Source organism: Electrona antarctica, assembly GCF_951216825.1.
Source record: "Electrona antarctica genome assembly, chromosome: 13".
NCBI lineage: Eukaryota > Metazoa > Chordata > Actinopteri > Myctophiformes > Myctophidae > Electrona > Electrona antarctica.
In genome coordinates, this window is record NC_136794.1 from 9364117 (window position 1) to 9391872 (window position 27756).

At 43.2% G+C, this 27756-nt stretch overlaps 2 protein-coding genes across 2 annotated transcripts; both read right to left on the reverse strand.

Annotated features, from left to right (window-relative positions):
• Nucleotides 1–1101: 1101 nt before the first annotated feature.
• LOC306935136 (mid1-interacting protein 1A-like) lies at nt 1102–3274 on the reverse strand. Its single transcript, XM_079518032.1, has 2 exons — nt 3164–3274; nt 1102–2885 (listed from the first exon to the last, which is right to left on the reverse strand). The coding sequence occupies exon 2, from the start codon at nt 2476–2478 to the stop codon at nt 1966–1968; it is 513 nt and encodes a 170-aa protein (XP_079374158.1). The 5' UTR covers nt 2479–2885; nt 3164–3274; the 3' UTR covers nt 1102–1965.
• A 6597-nt stretch (nt 3275–9871) lies between these two features.
• On the reverse strand, nt 9872–27644 carry tspan7 (tetraspanin 7). Its single transcript, XM_079518453.1, has 9 exons — nt 26830–27644; nt 25917–26002; nt 17881–18069; nt 17254–17328; nt 16903–16998; nt 16632–16787; nt 14195–14278; nt 12810–12895; nt 9872–12127 (listed from the first exon to the last, which is right to left on the reverse strand). The coding sequence occupies exons 1-8, from the start codon at nt 26852–26854 to the stop codon at nt 12827–12829; spliced, it is 780 nt and encodes a 259-aa protein (XP_079374579.1). The 5' UTR covers nt 26855–27644; the 3' UTR covers nt 9872–12127; nt 12810–12826.
• Between the last annotated feature and the right edge of the window lie 112 nt (nt 27645–27756).

Here is a 27756-nt window from a genome sequence, read left to right on the forward strand (position 1 = left end):
ATGTAATAATGTCATGAAATGGCTAATGCTTGCAGAAATAGTTTGCAGACTTTTTTTCCTGCAGGTACCTGCCCTACTCTAAAACAAAAACGTTTTTTTTAATTGCTTTGCTCATGACACAAACAATCCAATTTTAGTTTAGAAGATGCATGAATACACTTTTAAAAATTGCTTTGCTCTGACACAAACAAAAATAAATTTTAGTTAGTTAGGCACGTTGCTAGTTTTTATTTTATTTACAACGACAACTTGAACAGCTTTCAAGTGGTGCAACAACAAAGTCAAGGTGTTGTCAAAGCTGCAGTATATATAGCTATGTTGCAGTCGAGCAACATTCCTCAGCTTGCTTGTTCTTTCTAGAAAGCATCTGAATGTTTTGAGAGTTGTTTCACAGAGTTAGATTACATTACCATTGCAATTACAGATATTGATGTTTTTCTTTTTTAAACTACTAGGGGAAATAAGTTATACATAAACATGTTGCCAAATAAGGACAAACAGTTATGGTTATGTTATGTTCCTTATCCTCTACTAAAAAGCAACGTCCCTTTGGAAATTGTATAGGAGCAGAATGCAATACAGCAAGTTAAATTATTTAGAGTAGAATCTAATTGAAAAATTACTTACACGAGCAGGTTCTGGAAGATGTCCAGTTATTTATGACAAGTAAAATGACCACCACACTATTGCTTTTTGACTATTATAAACAACAGCCACATGAGGTAATCACCTGTTCCTTTGGTATAGGCCTACACATTGAAATTGTTTTATTTTTAAGTTTCACTAAGCATTTATAAATAAACACAGGGTTGTTCCATCTATTCCAAATTATAGAAGCTAACAAATGCTAATGTGTGGGTTTATATGCTGTTTCTTATGAAAACAAAAACAAATTGTGTTGACAACTGTATAAATGGGATATTAAACTATTATAAATAATCAGCATTCCCTGTGCTAACATCTCATTCCTGCGGTCATTAGAAAGAGAGTTGCATAAACTTGGTGAAACAACTTGCACTTCCAGCTGTTGAGAGGCACACAAATGTAATTATCTAATTTGGGCCTACCGTATTTGTGGAATGAAACAATACATTACAAAGATGACATTTGTATAAAAGTTTATTTCATACATTTACATTATAGTACAAAATCATGAACCATATAAAAGCTTTTGCTCATACATAGAATGGAATTAGGATATCTCCAGTAATACCTTGGTTGTATACAAAACAAATAAAAACAATAAAAACAAACAACAATACATCTCATGGAAACCCTTCATTATTCTCCTTGAAGAAGAAATTATCAGTTGATTCCAGTTCATTGATCATGAAGCATAATAGGCTATTCATTATGGAGATCATAAGCTTTGACAAAGCATCTGCTTCCCTCCATACACATTTCATTTAAAGACATTTTGAAACATTGACATCATTAGCATCAACTCCAAGGCTAAGTCCTGTATCAATATTCCCCATTGGCCTGGGGCGTTCAAAATGAGAGGTCTTGCAGTTCATGCAAGCTACTTTGAAATAAACACACAATGTGTGAGGTAATAAGTTATACAAAATTAATATATATATAAATATATGTGTATCACGCACGCTTAAATCATGGCATCTGACAGGACACGCTGCGTATAAGCATTAAGTAAACAGAGTGCAAAAACATTTGAAGAAATGGAACCTGGGCATAGTATCGCTTTATAAGTGTTAACCCCCTCTGTTGAACCGAACTCTCCGGGTTCAACACATAGCAATCTATACCACAGTTAGAGCAGACCAACACCACAAGGCTTGCAGACAGCAAGCTTTTTTTCTACCATCCAATATCGTGAAACGAATGTCATTAGTAGAAATGGCCAATAAACTGACTTCAGTTCATCAGGACTCCTTCATGGAGCCACTACAAAATCATCAGCACAAACAGTTGAAAGTTGGTAGTTAGTTGCTGAGTTTGTAACTTTTACTGGCCCCAGCCTCCAATGCCAAGCTCCTGCTTGTAGCGTTTGGTGAGACAGTTGGCCTGCACTGTGAGCTTGGAGAGGACCCCTTGGAGACCCGTCAGGTGGTACTGGAACTGCTTCTCCAAGTCCTCATCCTCCTCCGACTCATCCTCCTCCGACGAGAACGACGACGAGAAAGACGAATCGGATGACGAGGAGGATGCAGACGAACTCGTGCGGCTGACCGTCATCTTCTCCTTGCGCCTCTGGTCGGCCGCGGCGCACCTGACGCCCCACTCCATGTCTCGTCGGATGGACTTGAGCAGCTGGTAGTAGCTGTACATGTCCGCGTCCCCGTCGTCCATGTCGGACGACTTCAGAGCGCTCATTTCGCTGTCCTCCTCCACGGGCAAGTCCCGCAGCATGCTGGGCAACATAACCGTCTGGTCCATGTTGTTGACGGCGCCGATGAAGCGGTTCATGGCGTTGAACAGGGAGTTCTTCTGGAGGATGGGTGATTCTGTCATTTGCATCTTGAAGGGCTGTGGTGACAGTTCTTTTCCCAGGAATTGATTCTTTCTTTTTTTTAAGAAAGAAAGACGCGACTTGCTTGTCAAATGCGCACGGGGTGTATTCCTCCTAATTCTCGTCTATATTCGGCTTAGAGAAGCGGTTCGTTTTTTTGTGAAGCTGCAGCAGAGATTGGTTGGTTGCTTGGTAATTCGTATAGGATAAAGCCAACTGAGTTGATATAGTTCGGCAGTTATTTTCTTGTTCCTTGGTTCCTTATCTCTGCAGTCCTTTCTTAGTTTCTTGTGTTTCTGATTGTCTGTGTTCTGAGCGGGGTTCTTATAGCGCAGGTGGTTTCGACTCAAGGGCGGACCCAGAACCTGTTTGTCAAGGTTTTCTTCCTCTGCTGTTGAAACTGGACTCCAATGACCTGAAATAGCACACAGAAAATATGTTGGCACAGTTACTATGAAGAGGAGTGGCTTCAACAAGCAGGCTTTGTCCAACTCCTGAGATTGCAGATAGGCTAGTAAACATTATACAACGAATTGGACGAAATATATATAGTATATGCCTGTAAAAGTAACGTTGAATTATTCAATATTGCAACCCTCGAATGCAGGCTACGCCATGCGTAATTACGCGCACAATACAGTTTCGACGTGCTTTGCTTTCTGTATGAAAAGTTATATAAACACAATAAATTACCTTGCGGTTTAGTGCCGAGGATATATTGGCATATTTTGTATATTACTGCCTATGCATTCCGCTGAAAGAATCACTGACGCAACAGCATCGCACCCCACATTCTGTTCCGATGAGCAAGCTTGGTAGAACAGGGCGAGGCCCCAGAGAGTGGAACGACAGGTTATGCATATTCATGAAACAAGCCATCAGCCCACACTGCCTGAGCTCTGAAGCCAATCACACGTCCATGTGCGCTGCCTCGGCGGCGGGACAAGCTCTGCATCTGACCAATGGCGTGCTGGTACTGTCTGTAGGGGAGCGCATGCAGAGGCAGGAATGATTCGCAGCATATAGGCTAGTAGTGCAATCTCAGTTTATAGAAGTTATATAATATGTATCATTATTGTTGGTTCCTCTTTCAAAACAGAAAGAAACACTCGCACCTCTTTGATAGGCTATACATGAAACATGGAAGTGTTCTTTATTCAATGAGCAATGGACCAAATGATTGCACCACACCAGCCTTTTATGAGACAAGTTGACAGCTATGATTAGGGGTATGCCCCCCCAACAAACAGCTGCTGGGAAACCGGGGAGTCCCGCACAGACCCTGCGTCAAAAAATAGCCCTGCACTTTACACGGCGGCGCGTCTGAACTGTTACTGAAGCCTGCATGCATGGACGGACGTCCTGGACATGACGCTCCGCGGACGTAAAAAACAGTTGATGAATGACACACCGTCACACACGGGGTAAACAACACACCCATGCATGTAGAATCTATTTTTGATTAAATCTGAGCTTCAGTAAACATGTTTGGCCAGACCAGTGCTGGGAAAGTAGGCATATCGCTTTGCACTGTCAACAAAAACTAGAGGAGGGCGAGGGGGGAGGTTACATATAACAACCATCCACATGTTTGTTTTACTGTGATTCATAGGTGTAGTATGAACAGTGTGGTGGACAGCTAGCTACTGCTATAGGCTACTATGAGAGTATGAGTCAGTATGCTATTTCAAATATTAGGCCTGTATAAACTAAACTACAAGTGAATGTTGCTCAGTCAAATTTGTACTTAAGTGAAATAGCCTACGGAGTATAGCTAGCAAGCTTATACTTTCTAAGTAAACAACTAAATGATATTCTTTTAATTAAAATGTTCAAAAAACAAACAAAAAACAAAGCACATTTTCTTTTTAATGTCAATGCATTGCTGTATTGAAAATTAGACATTTTCAAGATTTTACAGAAACTTAAAAAAAAATGAAGTGAAGGGCGCTCTAATCAATCATACATCATCTCATTCTGGCCAATCACAATTTGCGTCCTCACTTTTGTCTTCTATGTTTGTGTTTACACAAACCCTCAAAGCTGGACATAGGAGCTAGCGCCCCTCAACAAAAAATATCAATAAAGTGAGGTTGCAGAACTCATATACTAAATTTGAAGTGGTTAATAATGTTGCTTATACTTTAGAAATGTAGTGGAGTGAAAGAAAGTAATATAAGTCACAAAAAGGCCTACAATTAGGCTAAGTATAGGCCTAAGTGAATGAATGTTGCACTGCATGGTAAACAGAATACACAAGAAAGAAAGAAAGAAAGAAAGAAAGAAAGAAAGAAAGAAAGAAAGAAAGAAAGAAAGAAAGAAAGAAAGACAGGATTTGAGATGTTGGCATATTTAATATAGTACTGCATGAGTTTTCAGTAACACAGTAATAGCCAGGTAGGTACAGTTTGTTCTTTAATTCAGAAGTACAGTATAGGCTTAAGTGTTCTAAGAATTCTGGTTGAGCAGGAATGGGGAGCATGTAAACATGGAACCTGCTCGGTTGCTTTTTCTCTCTCGTTGTGTCACATCTGTTCCCATCACTCAGCCTCCTCTTGACAAGTGTAGTATCACCCATATACCTCCATTCCAAACCCCTTTTACTGACATATTGCTCGATGGCTGTATTAGCACTTCAGCAGCAGCATTGCTCCCCCGCTCGCCCACAAACCCACATGCCCCCTCCCCTGTCTCTGAATATAGCCAGACATTTATTCACTCGATCCAATTCGTTAACTGATCCCACATCCAATAAGGAAAGAAAGCAGGTCAGCAGAGGATCACACGGACCACTGTGCTGAAATGAGATTTGCTTTGCTTTCTAAACAGAGCTGTCAATCTGCTTCCCAACTACTTTATTCCCCCTGTCCGCCAGGGAAATATTGTCCTTATTTGCTTTCTATGCACGAGAGGGCCGAGCCGAGCGGTCCGGGTTAAAAGTCTTGTTGAAGAAAGTGGCGCTCATCATCAGCCCCGAATTGTTTCTGGATTGCGCGTCATGTCGGAAGAATAGCACCCACAGATTACTGCGGGTGTCATCATCGGCCGCAGGCTCTCCGAGAGAGAGAGAGGGGGGGGGGGGGGGGGGGGGGGGGGGGGCAGTGATGGGAATAAACGGGACCTGCATGGGGGAACAGCCAGATCGGAACTCTATAGGCAACGCACACACAACACAAGTGCGTGTGACAGCCAGAGTCACCACCACCACGACAACAACAACAACAACAGCTTAGTGCAGAGAGGTTGTCTCAGCTGTTGAGGATTCGAGGAATAGATTGGCGCACAGATCCAAGGGCATGGCCAGTGAACTTGGGCGCATGTTGTGTGGACACACATGACAACATGTTATTATAGAGCCGAAGTTAAATAAGATATGTTTGCTATAACAAGGCCTATATATCTATGTTTATTATATAGGCTAATCTGTGCGTGACAATGCGTGGGTTTGCGTGCATCAGGGCTGCAAAGAATATACACCATCCTTTCCTCTTCATCTCGTTCTACAACATTCTCTCTCTCTCTTATACCCTGCAGGTTTATCTGTCTGTCTGTCTGTCTGTCTGTCTGTCTGTCTGTCTGTCTGTCTGTCTGTCTGTCTGTCTGTCTGTCTGTCTGTCTGTCTGTCTGTCTGCGTGCGTGTGTGTGCGTGTGTGTGTGCGTACGCGCGCGCGTACGTGCGTCTGCGAGTGTGTGTGTGTGCGTGTGCGCGGATCCACCTATATAGCGTGTGTCGCAAGCGAGCGGCGTGTTTGTGTAATAGCATTTCCCTCCTGAATGACTCGCCCAGCCCCATTAAGCCTCGTCGGGAGGTGGAGGCGAGGAGGAGGAGGCTGGCCGCGGAAGCCGACGGCACGCACGCTCCATTAGCGGACCCACTGCCGCGCCGATCTGCCGGTAATTTGCGTAACGAGATGAGAGCGCCCCGGTTAGCGGTCTCCCTGGGTAACGGCCTCCCACCGCCCCCTTATCGCTCCTTGTTTCCGGAGCGCAGCGCACACACACACGCAGCACACACGCACGCACATGCACATGCACATGCACACACGACACACACACACAAACGGGCACGCACACACGGGCACGCACGCACGGACGCACGCACAGACAGGCGTAATGACATTCCCGACTCCCGACACAAAGACAGATAGGCGCGCGCACACATGCATTGCACATAGAGAGAGAGAGAGAGAGAGAGAGAGAGGACACGATCGACCAGTCACCACACCGCTCCTCTCTCGCTCTCTGTCATTTGTTTTCTGCGGAGCCTGAAGCATCCACTTACGTTTTCCATTGATACACAAGCGCCATCGTGTGGACGTGATTGTATTTTGTTTTTATACATCGGCATAATATATGAACTGCAGGCTTTTTAATATAGGCCTATATAGTATAGATAATGTAAGTGTCTGTGCAATATTATAAGCCCATATATGGGAATGCCGTGAGTCACGCCTCCCTCATACCATCACGCCTCGTGACACGCTCCATATATGTGGAGCTGACTATCATCACCTGGATCTCCATATATGAAGATCACGACACTGACCTCATCAATCCCTGGATAGGCATACACATGGAGAAGACTGGATCATCACCTATAGGCCTACATCTGCACATATGGAGCCAGCCAGCAAATCTACATCTGACCTCACTGACACCAGATTCATAGTTTATCTCGTGCTTCTAAACTGTGGAAAAGGGGCACGGTGGCAGAGTCGGTATAGTCGCCTCACAGCTAGAAGGTCCTGGGTTCGATTCCCGCTGGGGTTATATGCTGTGGTCGCTGGGGTGGGGGAGCGTGTTCTCTCCTCTGCGTCATCAGTGCCCGCATACCAGAGGCGGGGTTGGCGAAAGGGCCTTTCTGTGTGGAGTTTGCATGTTCTCCCCGTGTCCTCTAGCCTAGGGTAGGTAGGTACCCTCACAAAAACATGCAGTAATCAGTGGTCTCTAAACTGCCTCCCCCTGGCCAGCCGGGGCGCCTGATGGAGGGGAAAGGAACTGGTCGGAATAACGTGTTCCTTCCACGTGCTATACGTCCGGCTGGGGAAACTCTCCCCTGTCAGGTGAAAAGAAGAAGCTTGGACTCCTCATGCATAGAAGGAAGCATGAGGTCAGTCCGCTGCCCACCCCAGGTTGGCAGAGGAAGTGTAGCGAAAAAAGGCCCATATGCATTCCCAGACGATGCCCTAAATACAATCCCTGTTAGGCCCATATGGAGATCCCTGATGTCATCAATTTAAGCCCATAAATATGGGAATGTCTATATATGGCCATATTTGTGACAGTCTCATGATAACCAGTGTGGTTTCCGCGACCCGAATCACACAAATTAACCAAGTTGGTACAACACATGGATCTCTCTCTCTCTCTCTAGAGAGAGAGAGAGAGAGACACACACACACACACACACACACACACACACACACACACACACACACACACACACACACACACACACACACACACACACACACTGTATATATATATATAAAAGGGAACCGAATAGAATAAATTGAAGTTACAGCACAGTTACAGCACCTTCGAGATAGCCTACCTGTCTGTATTATATAACAGCCTGTTATATAAATACAGACATAAGTAGGGAATTGCCACAGTAGATCAAGCAGATGATAAAGTTGCCCATGGCTTCCCATCTTAAAACATGTCTATACTTGATGGACCTGAAACCTCTCTTTCACCTGACTCTTATTCTCTCAACACACACACGCACGCACGCACGCACGCACGCACGCACGCACGCACGCACGCACGCACGCACGCACGCACGCACGCACACACATAATCCCATGCAGGTCTTAATCCTCACCATGTCTACGTCTACCATTAACCCTTGGACCCCAACCTTAACCCTCCTCTAATTCTAACTCTAAAACCTAAGCCTTATATAAAATTGACCTTGTCCTGCATAAAAAAACAAAAAACAATCACTGTTATTCAAATGCCAAAGAGAACATACAATGTCAGGTTTTGATAAACTGATTTACCACCAAAGTGTTCCTGTAAAAGTGCAACTGCTCAATGCAGAACCAAACACACAACTTGAAAATAGATAGCCTATAGGCTACTTAACATATAGATTAAGACTATAACAAAATATAGTCTTAATCTAAACATTATTTATTTTAGTAGCCAATAATATTTTCTCCCCAATTTAGTCGTTATGCCTATATATACTCCACTGCACATTTCTGTGTTGTCACTGCTGTCGTATATAACCTATACTGACTGACCTGCCAGTGAGGAGCCCCCACCGGGAGGATGTGTAGAGCCTTCATCCTACTCCTCCCGCCCAACACTCCCCACTGACAGGTGCTGCCCCAAGATTAGGTACAATGGCCATTCATCACCCTTCTTGCCCAGCTTCCCTCACCCGAAGGCCCAAACACAGGCCAATTGTGTTTGTATACCATTTTCGTCACCGCTAAACCCCTTATGCCTAAACTTCTTTGCCTTTTTTTACTATTTTGCAAAACATTTTTGAATAGTTAAAATGGCCAGTCTACAAGCTCACAACGTGTCAATGTAGATTGGCTAGTTGAACTATTCAAAATGTTTTTCAAAATAATTTAAAAAAAAAAGGCAAAGAAGTTTAGGGATAAGGGGTTTAGCGGTAACGAAAATGGAGCCCATAGTCTATAGACGCCCGACAAAGCAGGACACACCACTGTGGATTCGAACCCACAAACGTTGAAACTTAAACAACAAATTGACTCTGTACTAGCCTACATTAAGGTAAGGAGCATATTGATGTATGAGTTGTTGGCTGAAATGAAGGCTATACAGCTTACCTTCATGTGATGAACAGTGGTGGAAAAAGTACTCAATTGTTTTACTTGTAGTAAAAGTAACAATACTGCAATTTAGAACTACTTCGTTACAAGTAAAAGTACGGAATTGAAAATGTACTTGAGTAAAAGTACAAAAGTATCGGCATCAAAATGTACTTAAAGTACTAAAAGTAAAAGTACTCATTGTGCAGAATGTGCCATTTCACAAGTTCAAAATGTGTACAAAATCTATTGAAAATAGCAGATCTACAGATCGGCTATTTTCAAATGTCCGAAATGTATAGGGTTGAAGTGGTTAATGTATGTTTTCTAATCAAAATTCAAATCTCCAAAGTAACTAGTAACTAAAGTTTTCAAATAATTGTAGTGGAGTAAAAGTAAAAATTTTGGCTCCGAGATGTAGTGGAGTAGAAGTAAAAGTATTAAAAATTGGAAATACTCAAGTAAAGTACAAATACCTCAAAATTGTACTTAAGTACAGTACTTCAGTAAAAGTACTTAGTTACTTTCCACCACTGGTGTTGAAGCATTACTCAACAACCTACATTCATAACAGAATCGTTACACAGGACTCAGGAGCAACCAGTCGCACTAAATTGTTATTGTGAATATTTATTGATAATAAGACCACTGATGGTGCCTTGGTCAACAGCAGATAGTAGCATGGTGTGGTTCGTGTTTGTGAGAGTCTGGTGACATCATGAGTAAGCTGGATGGTATTACAACTCAGTATTTACATTAAGTTAAGGGCATAGAAAGAAGTGGGATAAAGTGGCAAACATTACATTCAACAAACAAATTATCAGATTACTAAGCGACCCCGAGGAGGCTTTTAATGATATAGCAAGTCTGAATAATAAAATAAATAAATAAATCAGGCATCCCCAGGAATCAAGACTGACTCAGACATTATCAAACAGAAACTTTCTCCCACAGTCGAGTTGATAAGATTGAATGGCACACGCGCACACACGCACACACACACACACGCACGCACGCACGCACGCACGCACGCACGACCGCACGCACGCACGCACGCACGCACGCACGCACGCACGCGCACACACACACACACACACACACACACACACACACACACACACACACACACACACACACACACACACACACACACACACACACACACACACACACATGCGCGCACATACAAAATCAGATAGAAAATCACTGGGTAAAACAATAGATTCAGTGTAAACTACTATTAATATACAGCAAAAGTTATACAGTAATCTGTTGCACAAGAAAACAGATTAATAGCTCAGATACAACACTCATATAATTTAGCTTAATAGAATGAGAAACACCACATGACATAAATTACGTGTCCATTACGTTATCTACAGAGATAATTATACCATCGATGCGCTTCATTTCATATCGAAGATTAAATATAAGGTCCAAATAGCTAACTAATAATATTAATCATAGGTATTGTTTGTGCAGAGAATTCGTTAAACGTAATTAGTAGGATATGCCTTTTCATTGCTATCGCTGGTGCCTTCTTAAAGATGATTTATAACTCCAAACCATTCATAATCAAATATAAAACGTCACAAAAGGTCTTCACCACCAGCAAATACTGTAAGATGGGAAGCAGACTGATAGAAAAATCAACTTCTCATCTACAAAGTTGTCTTTTAAGTATGAATTCTGATTCTGATTGACCTAGTAACAATTTACAATAAAGTGCTTTTATTAACCTTATCATATGTAAGGGCAATTTTACATGTATGTTTAAACGGTTAACATTTTTTTGCAAACCTTGGGAGAAAATGGATGTGTATTTTAACTTTAATACGAAGAAGAGACCAAAAGTTGCAAAGGCGATTAACAAAACACCATTTGAAGAATCTATGTGTACATACATCAACTGATACATTAAAATATTCCAAATTGAGGCTTGAAGTGATACCAAAGTGGCAATCAATTTCATGCATCGCTTCACATTTTAATCTGTCACTGAATTGCATATTCAGGAAAATAAATGTAGGCCTACATTGGCTGTAAAAATTGAAATGCTCTCCAAACATGATCACATTTCTCCCTCTGCTCACCCTGTTCTTGTAGGCTCGGTTTAGTTTTTTAATCATTCTTAGTAAGTCAAAACCCAAAATGCCCTCATCAATATTGATTCTCAATTTTTTACAGATGATTTTTAGGCAGTTATTTTGCTTTATACAGGACAGTGCAGAGCAACAGGAATCTGGGGGGCAGGAGAAGGGGACAGAGTAGACATGCAACACAGATCTCCAGCAGGAATGGTTGCCATCATATCATGTGGTCGACGCACATCTGGTCACTATACTGACAGATATTCAATTAAAAAATAAAATAAAATCACAACCATAGAGAGATATATATACACCAGTGAGCAAGAGCAAAATCGAACAATTCAAATACGTTTTTTTCAAGCTTTAAATATGCCATATCTGTACAAGGATTATGCAGTGACCTTACTTGATGAAAGTCTGCGGAACATGCTGCACTCGTCTGTGGAGTCGAGTTGCCTCCGATCACTGACCTAAGACCAGTGACGGTGTGTCTACTCGCGCGCCAGCTCTCATAAAGCTGATTTGGGAATAGATGCTTTAAGAGCAACTCACACACCAAAGCAGCAAGGTAAAAGTATAGTTTCAAAAGCTTGGATGCTACAGCAGTGAGTTAAGGAATGGTGCTTTACAATAAGTTACATTGAGATCTTACATTAAGACAGCAGACAGAGAGACAGAGGGCGAGGTCAAATTTTCAATTTAGAAGTGTGCTAGCATTGCAGGAATCCCCCTTCTCTTCTATCAAGGTGCAAGTTTGTCTTCTCCTCTTCACCTCTCTGAAGAAAAAGTAACCGTTATGATTGTGTGTACGTGTTTGTGTGAGAATGTTCATTTTGTATGTGTACAGTTAGCTCTGGTCCATATCCTTCTACGATTCTGCCTTGCAGTATAAGGATATGGGACTTTCGGTTTTAAATCTCAAATCGAAATCAGACCAGCCTCTCCTCTTTAGTGGAAATCTCACGAACGTTTGACCTACTCACCAATACAAAGACGGGTTGTGTCAATAGAAAGCCTACTTTCCTTAGTGGACGCACTCTGAGCCCCCCACCACACGTATAAACGGTACTTTTTGGCCAAAAGGGATTTTGATTCCACCGGGAAAAAAATACTTTTAGTTACTCCAATGCGCCCTCTACCGATATTGCCCAGAGAACTGCCTCGTAGAGAATATTTTTCCTCCGGTGAAAAAAAATCCCTTTCTGGCCAAAAAGTACCGTTTATACGTTTGGTGGGGGGCCCAGAGTGCGTCCACTAAGGAAAGTAGGCTTTCTAATGACACAACCCGCCTTTGTTTGGTGAGTAGCAAAAACGTTCTTTTAAAATACGCTAAAGAGGAGAGGCTGGTTTGATTTCGATTTGAGATTTAAAACCGAATGTCCCATAGCCTTATCGTAGAAGCAGTAGAAGGCTATGGACCAGAGCTAACTGTACAGTATGTATTGGAATGTCTTTCACCTGTCCTAACACAGCAGCTACACCATCTCATACTGGTTGGCTGTAATGATCCTGGATAGGCAGCAAGCCAGCAACATGCCAATGAGCTGAAAGACAGGCAGACAGTTGTAGAACTTTAGGGTTCATTTTCTGTTACATCTACAGATGACAACCACAGACACACAGATACCTGACAATGACATGCATCCTCGGTGATCAGATTGGAAGTCAAATGGGTGAAAATACATTAAAATATACTGAATTATACAGGGGTATAGAACCCAAGATTAATTACATTTTCACCTACCCAGTCCACATTACTCAAGGCGATCAGAAACACGATTTTATAGTTTTTACACATTAATTTTGAAGTGGAAATGCATAGATCGTAACTTAAAACTAGCCAGGCATATTGATTGTTTTGGGGGAAAAAATACACAAATGTAATACAAGAATGTGACAGACAGTTTGCTGTCCATGTAAATCAGGGGTCCAAAACGGAGTGTGTGTGGGGGGCAGATACAGCATGCCCTCCAATCTTTTATGACACGACAATCAATGTTTTTGATTTATTGTGTGCGGTCCTCTGAATAACTTTAGGCAAAATACAATAACAGACCATAAACTGCGTGTGTGTGAGCGAGAGAGAGAAAGAGAGAGAGAGAGAGAGAGAGAGAGAGAGAGAGAGAGAGGGAGACAGAGAGAGAAATTAAAAGCATGCATGGCTTCCTCTTTCAAAACTTCTCTCGACCAATTTGGCTTGACTTTTATCTTGAATGGCACCTCACACCTAAATCAAATCAATCAAAACCTATAGCACAGGCTCTGCACTTAATCTCCAGCAAACTAACACAAAACCTCCAGAGAAAAATAAAAGTTATATTTTCCATTAAAGAAAGCACTGTTGGTATCTATGGTGTGTAGACTGTTTACAATATTCAGAATCATACTATTTATTGACATCACTATCACCTATTTCAGTCATAATATCCTGAGGACTTTAACAGACCAGAGGACACCTGGTATGTTCAGAAGGTTTTAACTATAGGCTACATGAACTACAAATGGTTGAAAAACGTAATGTACATGTTGTGCGACCTCTCCTTTTTCAAGTTTATCTCCCGTGGTCAGCACCTCCCCACTATTGGTGTGCACTCCTACCTCTTGGTTTGTTTTGAGTAACAAATAAAGCTAGCAAACTATGGTAGGCATAACAATTTATAATAGCATCTTTCTAGCCTACAGTTTGGATTTATACTCACCTAGGGTTGGCAAGTTGGCGATCCATGCTAATATTTACAGTGTAATGTAATTTTGATTTGACAACTATTCTATACTGAAGGTATTTCAGACTTAACGAGCAGTCGTGACAAAGGTCATTTGTCTTTCCTTTTTCCCCATCTCACCTGTGAAAAGGCTATTCCAAACGTCACCCCTGCAATGATGGCCATGTTGGTTTCCATAAACGATGTGACCAACTCATAGCATCCCTGAAACACATGGAAAAGGTTAAGAGTGCAGCCATACTGTATCCTTCCTCAAGTTCCTTGGTAAGACATGTGTTCATGTAATGTCGTCAATAATGTTATTGTGCGGACAATGTGACTAACGCCACGTCGGACGTCCGCGTTTCCTAATCGCAGCCAGTAGGCTCCAGTTGATCTGCTGGTTCCATTGCATACAAGTGATAAGTAACCTACTGGTGATTATCGGTTGATTTTCATTCAAATCCACTAAAATGCATAAACTGAAAATAAATTTAAAAAACGGTTGCATTTGCATCATGTCTAAACAAGCAATAGATTGTTTAGGCAACATATTTTCATTTAAATTATTATAATTTTTTATATGTGGTGACAAATGTTGGACACATATATATTTTATTTGAGGTTTGGCACCATTGTTATTAATTTTGCATGAAGGCCTAGCGGCCCCTAGGCTGGTAATCCAGTCTGACAGCATGTCGCAGGTTTGAGTCCTGATCCCGACGACCTTTGCTGCGTGTCTTCCCCCCCCATCTCTCTCCCCCTTTCCTGTCAAACTACTGTGGTCTATCAATAAAGGCAAAAAGCCCCAAAAAATATTTTTAAAAAGAAAAACGAAAATGATTAATGAATCAGACTACTAACATGGGAAGTTGTTGCTAAAGGCCTATTCATAGTCCAGGTTTTGGTGAAGGGGTGACCACCGAAACGGTGGTTAGTAAAAGCAGAGAGATGTGTTGTGTGAGCAGTGACCACCGCGTGGGTGACATCATGTTGTAGTTTTTGGTGGTCACCTCTTCCCCGAAAACTGGACTACAGCCTTTGAATCTGAATCTGAAGTCTGTAGAGCTCCCTCTGGTGGAACAACTGTGTACATCACTAAGCTTTGAAAGGTAATAGACTAGATATTCGGGTAGCACCTTGTTTACAATCCTGTGGACTATTACCACTCCACTCTGACCCACTTGAGGCTAATAAAATGAGTAGGGAGGAGATGTGTTCTGGGGTGGAGTTGATTTCAAGGTCTATAGCTTTCTTTTTATTATAATTTATACCCTATTTGCAAGAGCACTTCTATCTATAAAAGTGGATATTCTAGCTAGACAATTTCCCTAAATAAAATGTAATAAAAGTGGATATTCTAGCTAGACAATTGACCTTTTTTTTTTAACTTACAATCACAGTCTGACTTCATGTCATTAACATGTAAAAAGAAAAGATAATCAAATTACATTAATGGTTGTTGAATGGGGTCTTAACAGCTGAAATAGATTTTTGCGGACATTGTGATGTATTTCTTAAATGGTGCTGGTTGTGACTCAGCCAATGACAGCGATGCTTGGGTGGGGGCGAATTCCCCTCAACCCCCCCCCCCCCCCTCCGGTGCATGGTCCACCACCAGTACCATCGCCTACTAGAAGTTGCAACAAGGCAGTGCAGAATCAGGTTCATGTGCCCGTATCCCGTAAGCCACCTGCTGTGCAGTGGTCATCTTTACTGCTAGGATTTCTCAATTGTTTTTCATTTCATCATGATACATTCGCAATGTTTTCAGAATGTATCATGTCTCTATTATTCATATCAATCACTTTATTCTAATTAGCAGCCTATAATAAGACTTCTCACAGTCTGGCAATGGTATATATCACCAGCCTTAGAAAATGGCAGTAGTACAACAGCAGACCTTGTGCCCAACCCTGGCGTAGCAGTGTGTGTTCCTAAGGCCCTGCACGACCTGGGGGCATACTGTGAATTGTTGAGATTGGTTTATAATTCATTTTGCTTTCTGGGCCACCTGTTTCTCCCAGCAGAAGAAAAAAAAAACCTCTTTGCTGATCTCGAATCATCTTAGAGCAGACTTAGGCTTTCACAATACCATTTAGGCTATTGTTGTCCTTCACAGAGATAAATGAAAATGTATATTTGGAAAAGACAAGCAACAAGCCACTATGCCAACCAAACCAAGCTTTTTGTGTCCCTTTTCACTCATGTCTTTGGGCTCTCTGGTATGGTTTAGATATTATAACTTGCTTCTCCTTTCCATTTGTTATTGAAGTTATGTGTGAAGTGCACGGTTGTGACACGTATACTGTATGGAAAACACACTTTGATAAACAAGTTTGACAGGATTTGATTTATTACTGGCTGAAATATACATTCATGAATACATAATGCCGGTTGGGCCTGCTCTCTATAGCTGAGCGAGTGACTGGCAAACAGGCCCAATGACAAATGAACAGACGGGCAGCCTGACTAAAACAGATAGATGAACGCATGAACACACGCACGCACGCACACACACACGCACGCACACGCACGGACTCACGTATGCACTCACGTGCGCACGCATCACACTGACCTGGTGGTAGACCTTGTTTGGGGCTACAGTCGTGTTTCGCAGATCGTCTGGGCTGCAGTCGGTGGAGTTGAAGCAGCAGCTTGGAGGAAGGCCATTGGCCGGGTAATACACACTGCCAAACCAGCTCGTGTAGTTATACACCCCACAGCAACGCAGCTAGAGGGAGAGAGAGAGAGAGAGAGAGCAGAGTTTATTGATTGTTATGGTTTTGTTTTGGTGCTGTAGGTTTTCAGTTTTCAGTTGTCATTTAATGGTGATTCGTGGAACTTACGTTGCGCTGCAAATTGTCCACAGAGCGGCTCGTCTCGTCATTGATGTTGTAGTTGAGCACTGCGTCGGTGTACGTTCTCAGAAAGGTTCCCTTTATCTAAAACACGTGAAAAAACAAACACGCACACGCACACGCACACACACACACACACATACACACACACACACACACACACACACACACACACACACACACACACACACACACACACACACACACACACACACACACACACACACACACACACACACACACACACACACACACATCATAGTGACATGTGAGTCATATGATTTCACCATTTGTCTGAGAATGTTATTATGTCAAGCTATATATGTGGTGAAAACTGACCTCATGACGAAACACAAATCCGGAGATGCCAGCCACTAGTTCAGCCAAGAAGACCAGAGATAGGAACATAGCATACTGCAGAGAGAGAGGGGGTGTGTGTGTGTGGGTGGGTGTGTGTGTGTGTGTGTGTGTGTGTGTGTGTGTGTGTGTGTGTGTGTGTGTGTGTGTGTGTGTGTGTGTGTGTGTGTGAGAGAGAGAGAGAGAGAGAGAGAGAGAGAGAGAGAGAGAGAGAATGAAGCACAGGGGACAGGAGATCAACGTTTCAAAGATTCGCATGGCTTGCATTAATAAAAACCTCTCCCTTACAGCAAAGTCTGTATCATTTGCCTATGTGCATTTACAGTTGCTCACTTATCCTCACATGCGCATGCAGCCACCCCCCCCCCCCCCCCCCCCCACACACACACACACAGACATACACACACACACACACACGCACGCGTCTGCGTCGCACACAGCTAAGCAAATTGCCCTCCAGCGTCTTATTGGATTTCCTATCCTTTTCTCCCAGATGGGGGTCAACTGTTGTTTCCCCCGCTCAGGTGACTGAAGGTCTAATTAATCAACTTCTAACAGCCCCTCCCCCTCCCCCCATCCCCTCTCTCTCTCTCTCTCTCTCTCTCTCACCAGCTTGAGCATCCACGGGCTCCCCCTGCAGGTCGCGAAGCATCCAAACAGGCCGAAGACGATGATGATGGTACCGGTTCCGATGAGCACGTACGGGGCATTGGTGGGGTTGTCGGCTATCAGAGAGATGTACGGGCCCAGCATCATCTTCCCCCATACTCCCACCGCGAGCAGGATGGCTCCTGTTATCTATTAGCGGGAAGAGGGGCAGGGTGAAGCAAGAGAGGAAGAGTAGTGGACAGAGTGGGGGAACGAGAATCAAAGAGGAGGAAAGATAGCCTTTATCTGTCCATTTTTCTGCCATACTGCAAACGGCCATGTTTTAGTAGCCTAGTGAGGGGCAAAGAGGAATCAAGGCGGGAAAAGAAAAGTGAGTAATCAAGGGAGCGGACAAGATAGAAGCAGGAGGAGGGGACAGGGAAGACATTTTGAGGGACATTCATCAGGAGCACGGGATGGCAATCACCTGCCTTATGTAATTACGTTCCCCTTTCTCTCGCACGCACGCACGCACGCACGCACACACGCACGCACGCACGCACGCATACAGATACACATCCAAACACAGACACAAATGCAGCCTATGCATGATCGTGAACAAAAAAACAGACACACACACACGTTGCGCACATTCACTCATGCATACATTGCTCACACACAGCGTGCACGTGCACACAGCGTGCACACGCACGCACGCACGCACGCACGCACGCACGCACGCACGCACGCACGCACACACACACATACACACATACACACATACATACACACACACGTCGCATACACACACACGTTGCATGCGCACACACACACACACACACACACACACACACAAAGAGAGGGGGCGAATCAAAGAAGGCCTTTGATGCATGGCGAGACTCTTCCTCCTGTTGCGCCTCTCTTAGCATTTCAAATGAAGGCTGCAGATAAAAGAGCATGTTGTACGAGGAAACTGAACGGCGTGTGTCTCAGCTGGGCTACGTCTTACTGGGATGGGGAAGGACAGAGGGGTGTGGAACGGCTGATATTGACCCACCCGCCTGCTAGTGAGGGTGCCAACTCCTCTACGTCCCAACACACACGCACGCGGCACGCACGCACGCACGCACGCACGCACGCACGCACGCGCACACACCCACACACACAGGGCATCAACAGTTTATAGGACGACAAAGAAAACAGCAGATCTACAAAGTCACAACCCTTTCTAAATACCTCATCGTAATCCTAATTGTTTGCGCTTGTTTTTATGCAGGCCTATGAATTATATGTTACTGTCCTTTGTTTTGTATTGTAATGCGTTCTTAATGTATTAACTGTTGCTTATGTCCTGAGAGGACCACAATGGAAATAAGTCTTAGGCCTTTATTGGGTTACCCTCGATAAAACTGTCGTTTTATTGCGTTTTAAATCAATCTAATCAAATCACCCCCAAAATAAAGCACCGAAGTCTGACATTATACTGACGCTAGAGGCGGTGCATACGTTGGTTAGACATACTATAACAGTGTGGCCGGGTTAAAACTAACCCGTGGCTACCGACATGTGTGGCAGGTTAAAACTAACCCGTGGCTACCGACATGTGTGGCAGGTTAAAACTAACCCGTGGCTACCGACATGTGTGGCAGGTTAAAACTAACCCGTGGCAGGTTAAAACTAACCTGTGGCTCCCGACATACGTGGCAGGTTAAAAATAACCTGTGACAGGTTAAAACTAACCTGTGGCTCCCGACAGTGGCAGGTTAAAACAAACCCGTGGCAGGTTAAAACTAACCCGTGGCTCCTGACATACGTGGCAGGTTACAACTAACCCGTGGCAGGTTAAAACTAACCTGTGGCTCCCGACATACGTGCAGGCAGGTTAAAACAAACCTGTGACAGGTTAAAACTAACCTGTGGCTCCCGACATATGTGGCAGGTTAAAACGAACCCGTGGCAGGTTAAAACTAACCTGTGGCTCCCGACATGTGTGGCAGGTTAAAACTAACCCGTGGCAGGTTAAAACTAACCCGTGGCTCCCGACATACGTGGCAGGTTAAAACTTACCCGTGGCTCCCGGCATGCGTGGCAGGTTCAAACTAAGCCATGGCAGGTTAAAACTAAGCCGTGGCAGGTTAAAACTAACCCATGGCTTCCTGTGAGGTTAGGTTTAGGGTTTGGTTTTGGGTAGGGTGTATGTGTGTGTGACTGTGTGTGTGTGTATGTGTGCGTGCGTGCGTGCGTGCGTGCGTGCGTGCGTGCGTGCGTGCGTGCGTGGCGTGCGTGTGTGTGTACCAGTCACAAGGAGGTCCTGATTTGAGGTGGGCTGTGTCTTTGATTTGTACATGGACCAGGCATTCCAAGATAAACATTCTAAGTACCAGCCATTACTTGGAATCATAACAAACCTTGGGTATCGATGTAGGTTCGCCATATTGATATTTGGAAGCCTGGGCCATGTACATATACTGTCCATGAGTGGCCTAACATTAGCTGGCATGACAAAGAGCAAAGCCAAACAACTTGCCAAATACTGCTCTGTTTCCGCTGCCATCGGCAGTTTGTCTGTGTGGAGGAGAAGGTGCCAGCATGGGTATTCTTAGGTGCTCATGAACTGTCAACCCTGTTAAATTTGTTTCCCTGTGAAATGAATTGTAATTTGTGGATTCAAATAAAGAACTAAAGTGTCTGTGTGTCCTGTCCATGACGTAAAACTGCTCCATTCCCACTGAGCAATTGTCGGCTTTTAGACGGCTAAATGGCCGTCTTAAAAAAAAGGTAAAAATAGTCTTAAAATGAAAGTTTTTTAACGGTCTAGGCTTAGATTGTTTCAACCATAGACTGTAAAAAGGTTTCAACGTCCAATCTAAGCCTAGACCACTAAAAGACTTTAATTTTAAGACTATTTTGCCATTTAGCCGTCTATTAGGCTACAAAAATGCTCAGTGGGTTGTGACTACCATGCACCGTTAAAGTAGTGGTTGCAGATTTAACAGCCGATGCTGCCTGGTGCCTCCCGTGAGCAGCTACCAGGAAGACCGGGACAACGCTCCACACGTCCCAAACTCTTCTCCCTTCTGGCTCCAAAACTATGGAATGCACTTCCCATCACAATCAGAACTGCAGCCTCACTCCCAATCTTCCGCCGTAGTCTGAAAACCCACCTCTTCAGACTCCACCATGGCCCGTAGCACTTGCCCTAGCCTAGCCCCTTAGATAGCACATTATGTAGACTTAGATAGTATTTTAAACAGACTTATAGCTTGTTACGTAGACAGCTCTAGAATTGCACTAGTATAATATATTATATAGTATAGTATGTATAGTTTACATAGATACTCCACTGTTACGTTCTTAGTTTACGCATGATTCATGATAACTACTTTTTATATATGTGATGTATGCCATGCTTTTGTTATTGCTTAATGTAAATCGCTCTGGATTAAGAGCGTCTGCTAAATGCCTAAATTGTAAATTGGACCTGGCCTTCTAGCGGTGTGTCTGTCCGCTGTAGGAACAACAGTGGGTGGATTCCGGGCCCATGCATGCATGGAAACAGCTACGCTACAGAGAGTGCTTTGACACTGTGTGGCAAACTGGCAATGCAGGAGTGGACTGGGGACTGCAGGGTTCAGCCTGGGACATGCCCGCGGACTGGTTGTTGGAGGGGGCTTTGACAACTTGGGATGCCTACGCTACTCCTTGTGCCTACATGCTTGTTGTATCATGATGCCTCGATTTTGTGGATGTAACATTGCTGCACCTGAAACATGTGTGTCCTTGTGTGTGTGTGTGTGTGTGTGTGTGTGTGTGTGTGTGTGTGTGTGTGTGTGTGTGTGTGTGTGTGTGTGTGTGTGTGTGTGTGTGTGTGTGTGTGTGTGTGTGTGTGTGTGTGTGTGTGGGTGTGTGGGTGGGTGGGGTTCTGAAATGCATGTTGAATACATTTGTCTTTCAGTTATTCACAAGTGTTTAAGTTAATGTTGTCCAAAGGACTTGATCTAATAAGTCAAGAATAAAAAAAGAGTTTGCACACCAGGTTATAGGTGTGCATGTCTTTTTGGCTGTTTTCCATTGCCACTAATAAGTACAAATCACAGCGACAAATAGCTGGCCATTTGGTTTTCTGCCATCTGTACCTCAAAGCCATTGCTTCTGTTTTCCGTGGTTTGGAAACTATGTTAACTGTGATTCAATTAGACCTCAATGGGAAGGCAGAGCATTTCTGCACTTAATGAACAGGCAAAGGTTCTTTCGGAGTCCAAATCACTAGGCGCTGGCCTGCCCTTTAACAGTGTCTTGGGTCCCTGTATATCATTCACGGTGCCATAAGGTTACAATTATGGTTTCACATCTTGTGCGAAGCTGAGGAACCACCTTTGATCTTGTAACAAACACATCCCTATAGAGCAGTGGTTTTCCAACCAGTGGTCCGGGGGACCACCAGTGGTCCTTGAGGGGGTTCCAGGTGGTCCCCAGCAAAATGGTAACCAAATGGACCCTTTTAGATCTTTAACTCTTGAGAGTGTAGCCAGCGGGTCCATTTGGGTTTCATTTTACGCTCTCAAGAGTTGTTAAACATCTGCAATACTGTTAATTTACAAGAAGTCTACACAATAATAATAATACCCAACGATAATAAAATATTCTTTGTTTTGGGTCTGATAGTTCTGGGTCTGATGTGGCTCAAATGACAAATATATTTATTTGTGGGCCTTGATATGAAAAAGGTTGAAAACCACTGCTATAGAGGGCTTTCTAAAGATGTGTGTTCAGTGTTTGAAGTAATACCAATGTTGTGGTATATGTACATATGCCACGATACATCCTCACACAGCATTCTCTATTCAACTACACGAAGGAGTCAGGACTACATTGCTTTGGTCGTTAATTTAAGATGACAAAACGTCCTGCATTTCCAGGGCAAACGTTATTCAATATTTTACTTTTATTATTAATATGTATAGGCTACTCAATTAATGCAGAGGTACATGTTATCTATCACTTGACTACTGATACATATTAATATGTGATGACTGCCTATACACTCCTTTAGTTATTTGTGATAATGGTTGCACACTATGACAGCTTTTGGTGACATGTATAGGCCTATACTGTTATGACGGAATATCAAATCACCAACAATATTCTCTCCTTTCATTAGTGGCTTCTCTTGGACACAAATGAGACTATAGCCTGCCACCTACTACCTACATATTACATACTTTGCTGACCGGTGTCTCCCAGCCAGGGGTCTATGCCTTCGCTGCTCCTTTTCCCCCCTCTACAACAAATCTCCTCTCCAGAAATAGCCGATCAACAAGCTACAGAGATCTGCTATTTCTGCTGAATGTTTGCCTATTTTCGCTGCATGATCGCTGAATGATCACCTATTATTATATTTTTACACGTTTGATCTATTTATTACTATATTACCAATGCTGCTATATACAATGAATGTCCGAGGAGCCGGAAATAAAACACATTTTACTCTCTCCTACCCATGTACACAAGACGCAAAGATCACCTTGTACAACCTTGCAAGCCATGTTGTAGCCTAACCTTGTATCAAATGACCAGAATATAGGTTCACGTGGTATAAGGAAATTCAAATAGAGTATACGAGTTGCAGGGGGCCAGTCCTTGACGCTTCTTGACTGTTACAGCATTCCAAGCAGGCTCAAACCGCCCGCTGCACGTTTTTGTTTGAAACTCAATGCCACGCCGGGAACCCTGGTTACAGCACAGGGTTTAAAACAGGTCACCCCCATTCCCACCCCACCCCCTCTCTCCCCCTCTCCCTGTTCCCATAAAGAAACAGGAGGTGTCTGCATTAAAAATGTGATCATGTGGCCTGGGCCATGGCTCAGTGGTCCAGGCACCTTGGCTGGTAATCCAGTCTGGCAGTGTGCCACGGGTTCGACTCCCGATCCCGACGGCCTTTACTGCCTACTGTCTGTCTCTCCATACAAAATATAAAATAAAGGCGAAAGCCACAAAACATTTAAAAAAAAATGTGATCATGTGAACAACGTACGTACTCAGGAGTCGTTCAACTTTAAACCATGCTGCACATGATACATGGATTGGAGATATATAGGCAATCACCAGAGCCCGGAGGACATTATCTACCCAGGACAATCTGGCCCCTTACTGTAGTGTCCTTGGCATTAAAACGGTTTTCTGTCTTCTATGTTTTATTTTATATATTTTATGGAGGGACAGACAGGAAAATGGGGAGAGAGATGGGGGGGAAGACATGCAGTAAAGGCCGTCGGGATCGGGATCGGGAGTCGAACCCGCGGCACACTGCCAGACTGGATTACCAGCCAAGGTGCCTGGACCACTGAGCCATGGCCCAGGCCGGTTTTCTGTCTTCTATAGACGAATTCAGAAACGGGTCTCATGGTCGCAGCTTACGTATTTCCTGTAGGTGGACTCGACATAGCTGCGGGGTTTAAACCCTCACCAGGCGCACCTCTTCTACTACAGTGACCGGTAGAGTGACTGATGTTAGTCTGCCTCAAACGTTACTCTTTTACCTGCTTTTTACTAACACTAACATTACAAAGATGCCTAGAACATCGAGATGAACCCGTTTAGTTTATGGCTGCTCCATTTGTCTATAGCTCTGTCCCAAACCCTCTCCCTGTCTCCCTCTCTCTCTCTCTCTCTCCCCATGACCCTCAGAGGTGAGAGGAGCCCCAAGGCAGATTAATGATTGGGGGGGACACCACTTCCTTGCTCCATGCAATCATCCCTTGTTGGAAAGACATCTGAAATCTGATCATGTAGACAGAAGAGAGTGCTAAGACCGCCCAGACTAAATATAAGTGTTCATATCTGTGACACTGACACATGACTGCATGTCACTCAGGGAGAGACAAACCTTCATCAACCTTAACCAGGAAACAGGGGTGCATGTTGGGGTTAGTAGGGAGTATAGGCCTACTAGCTATATTTAATTGACAATGCCAGTTATCAGAAACATAAGTGAAATCCAATAGTGAGCTACACTACATAGTGTATAAAGTACAGTAGCCTGGCTATTCTGTGTTCTGTGGTCTCACGTTCACACTGTGGATTTCACACTCTCGTTTAGTCAATAGTAAGTTAAATAGTAACTATAATATTCTATTAGTAGGCTAATCCAGATGTAAACAAAGGGGTAGCCATGATATTGAAAATGAAATATAACACAAGAGACAATTTTCCATTGGCTTGCAAATCGGTTACATTTAATTGCACATAATATAGACAGAGCAATTGAGTTTAGTGATTATTATTATTATTTAGTATTTGTAAGCTATATTTAAAAAAACAACACGTTGTGGATAATTAAATATCTGTGTTTTTGGAATCCTATAAGAATTTGATTTAGCCTATATAATTATAGATATAAAGCCTACATAATTCTGCCATATTTTTGCTACAATTAGGCTATTTTGGTAAAAGAAAAAATAAATATATATAGGCCTATATCTTCCTTCAAGATCAATGTGCGACAGCGAGGACAACATTATATAGTTTATCATGGATGTATAAAGGGTGAAATGTCCTGTCCCTTTATTCGATAAAATGTACAGTAGGACAAATAAAAACCACGCATTAAATATTCAGGCAAGGCTACGCCTAGAGACACGCTTATTATTTCGTGGTGGTGCGTGGTGGTGATGCGAAAAACATGAAATGGCAAACACTGTCGATGTGAGATATGGTGCGTTGATTTCTGTGACAGCAACGCCTTATCTGAAGATGGAAAAATAGGTTATATCATCGAGGCTACTAATAAAAAAAAGGTCGGGAGTCGTCCGAGTCGAAAAACGCACGACCCCGACATAAAGTAAGGCCATCGACGTAACCACCGAAAACACGTAGTTTTACATAATAACATGATAATAAAATAACGGTCGCACTGATCGTCACAGTCACACAGAGAGCACGGTGATGCTGGTACCGTTGTTCAGCAGTATAGCCCGTTAGGATGAATGATGAACACGATTTGAGGCATTGTAGCATTTGCTAGTCTAACTGAATAATAATACAGAAAAGCAACATACCCAAAACACGAAGGAGTAGACGATGAGCAGGGTTTTTAGGCAGGTTATCACTGGTTTGGTCTCCATGGTTGTCTCGTCGTATAGACCTACAATAGGGGGTATAGCCACGGAAACGTCTGTGAAAATCGCTGTGGCGTGTTGCAGCCAGAGAGCCCGCAGACGCGCTGATGCACCCACACAGCGTCACAGAAACAACGCATCCACCAGCCTCTCTAAAGGCAGATGGAATTTATTTATTTTAGTAGGGCTCTATTGATCCCTCTCTCTGGCTGCATTCAGTTCCCAGAACAATATAGATTCAGTGGAGAAAATAACGTATTCAACATTTCTTTGACATGGTAATGGCACTTTATTCTGATTATCAGCAGTGAAATGGTTTAACACTATAGTAGCTGCGTGTTAAAAAATAACCGTGTCTGTTGTCATATGGGAGCCCAATAGCTACACTAGGTGGATTTATATCTTTTCCACCACAATAATATAGCCATATCTTATTCTTACATCAACATCACATTTTAGATTGAACCGCCTTATCAAAATGTTCATTCAATCAATGTGAGGGTGGGGAAAAAATACTTCTAAGTACTAGCAACCAAATACATAAAAAAAAAAGAAGATACATTTAGTTTTGCAGAGGTCCAGCAGGGGGCCCTATACTTCAGATCCGACTGAACTATTTTCACTCAAATACCGTCAGAATAACAAGTAGCCTACATGGTTGGTAATCGGCGCACATGCCTTTGGCTTTGCAGACTTGACCTTATAATGGAATAGGCAGTGCAAATAACAATTATCTGTAATATCAGTATAGCCTATAAGCTAATCAACATCAGCAGTCTGTCTGCTGAAGAGCGTCAACAACAACCAACTGTTCTGTTGTAACAAGCCCACATTGCAGCCACCACAACCTCACCCTGCTGGTATGAATTCCATAGCATCTGTTGAATCCCGTCCTCGTCTCTGACTCATTGTCAAACTGCTCATCTCCCCATCTGCACTGCTCCAAATCCCGTCTGGCTGGACTCCCAGATGATTACAACTCAACCAAAAGTTCTGAAGCCCACCTTGTGTTCAAACTCCCTGAACTCTTCTGGCCCGCACTGCTACAAATGACTGTGCAGATGCACGTGTCGATTTCAAGCCCTTGACTGCCAGAGGACATTTACCGACTATGACATTAATGCATGATCCAGCAAAAGACACCATGATTCAGCTTCAGGCTTCTGAGTGGTGGAATCAATGACCTTGGCTTTCCACCACAGCAGAGCAGTTACACCCCATCTTCTCTTCTGTTGTGTGCCCATCAGTGTAATGAGAAGGGTGTGTAATGCATGGAATGTATTGCATTGGTGAAAATTAAGGTGCTGTAGGCTAGTGTAAATAGCCCAATTTGCCCAAAATACAACAGAAACCAACATGGTACAGAATGAAATTGGTCATAGAAAAAAGTAAGAAAACCATTTCAAAAGAGCCGAGCATATGGAAAGGAAACATCCGTGTCTAAATGTTGTGCAAAATGTTGCTCACTCAGATGCTGTGTTTTTAAAAATAAATCACTTTGGGCTGGCTGGACGGATGAATACCTGACATGGTACATTGGTACAATCTCAATGTGAAGCATCATACCTTCACCAGATACAACTAGGGAACAGGTTGAAGAGCGAACTGAGATATTATACCACACACTTGGCTAGTTCCAACTAAACCATCCAACCTGGTAAATGTAATCCCACCAGTTCCAACTTCCAACCCATTCCTTGGTTGAATATCATTGCTGTAAATGCTTTGAGAAAGTGTATAATGTACGAGTCAGTTCCCACTCCTGCAGGTTCCGTTACCT

Bases quoted from the DNA above. Each gene is read 5' to 3' on its own strand.
- tspan7 (XM_079518453.1), bottom strand. From the start codon at position 26,854: ATGCTATGGAATTCATACCAGCAGG. The intron at 16,788-16,902 runs GTAAGTTCCACG...CTCTCCCTCTAG, and splicing joins TGGACAATTTGCAGCGCAAC to CTGCGTTGCTGTGGGGTGTA. The intron at 14,279-16,631 runs GTCAGTGTGATG...CATGTGTTTCAG, and splicing joins CAAACAAGGTCTACCACCAG to GGATGCTATGAGTTGGTCAC.
- LOC306935136 (XM_079518032.1), bottom strand. From the start codon at position 2,478: ATGCAAATGACAGAATCACCCATCCTCCAGAAGAACTCCCTGTTCAAC.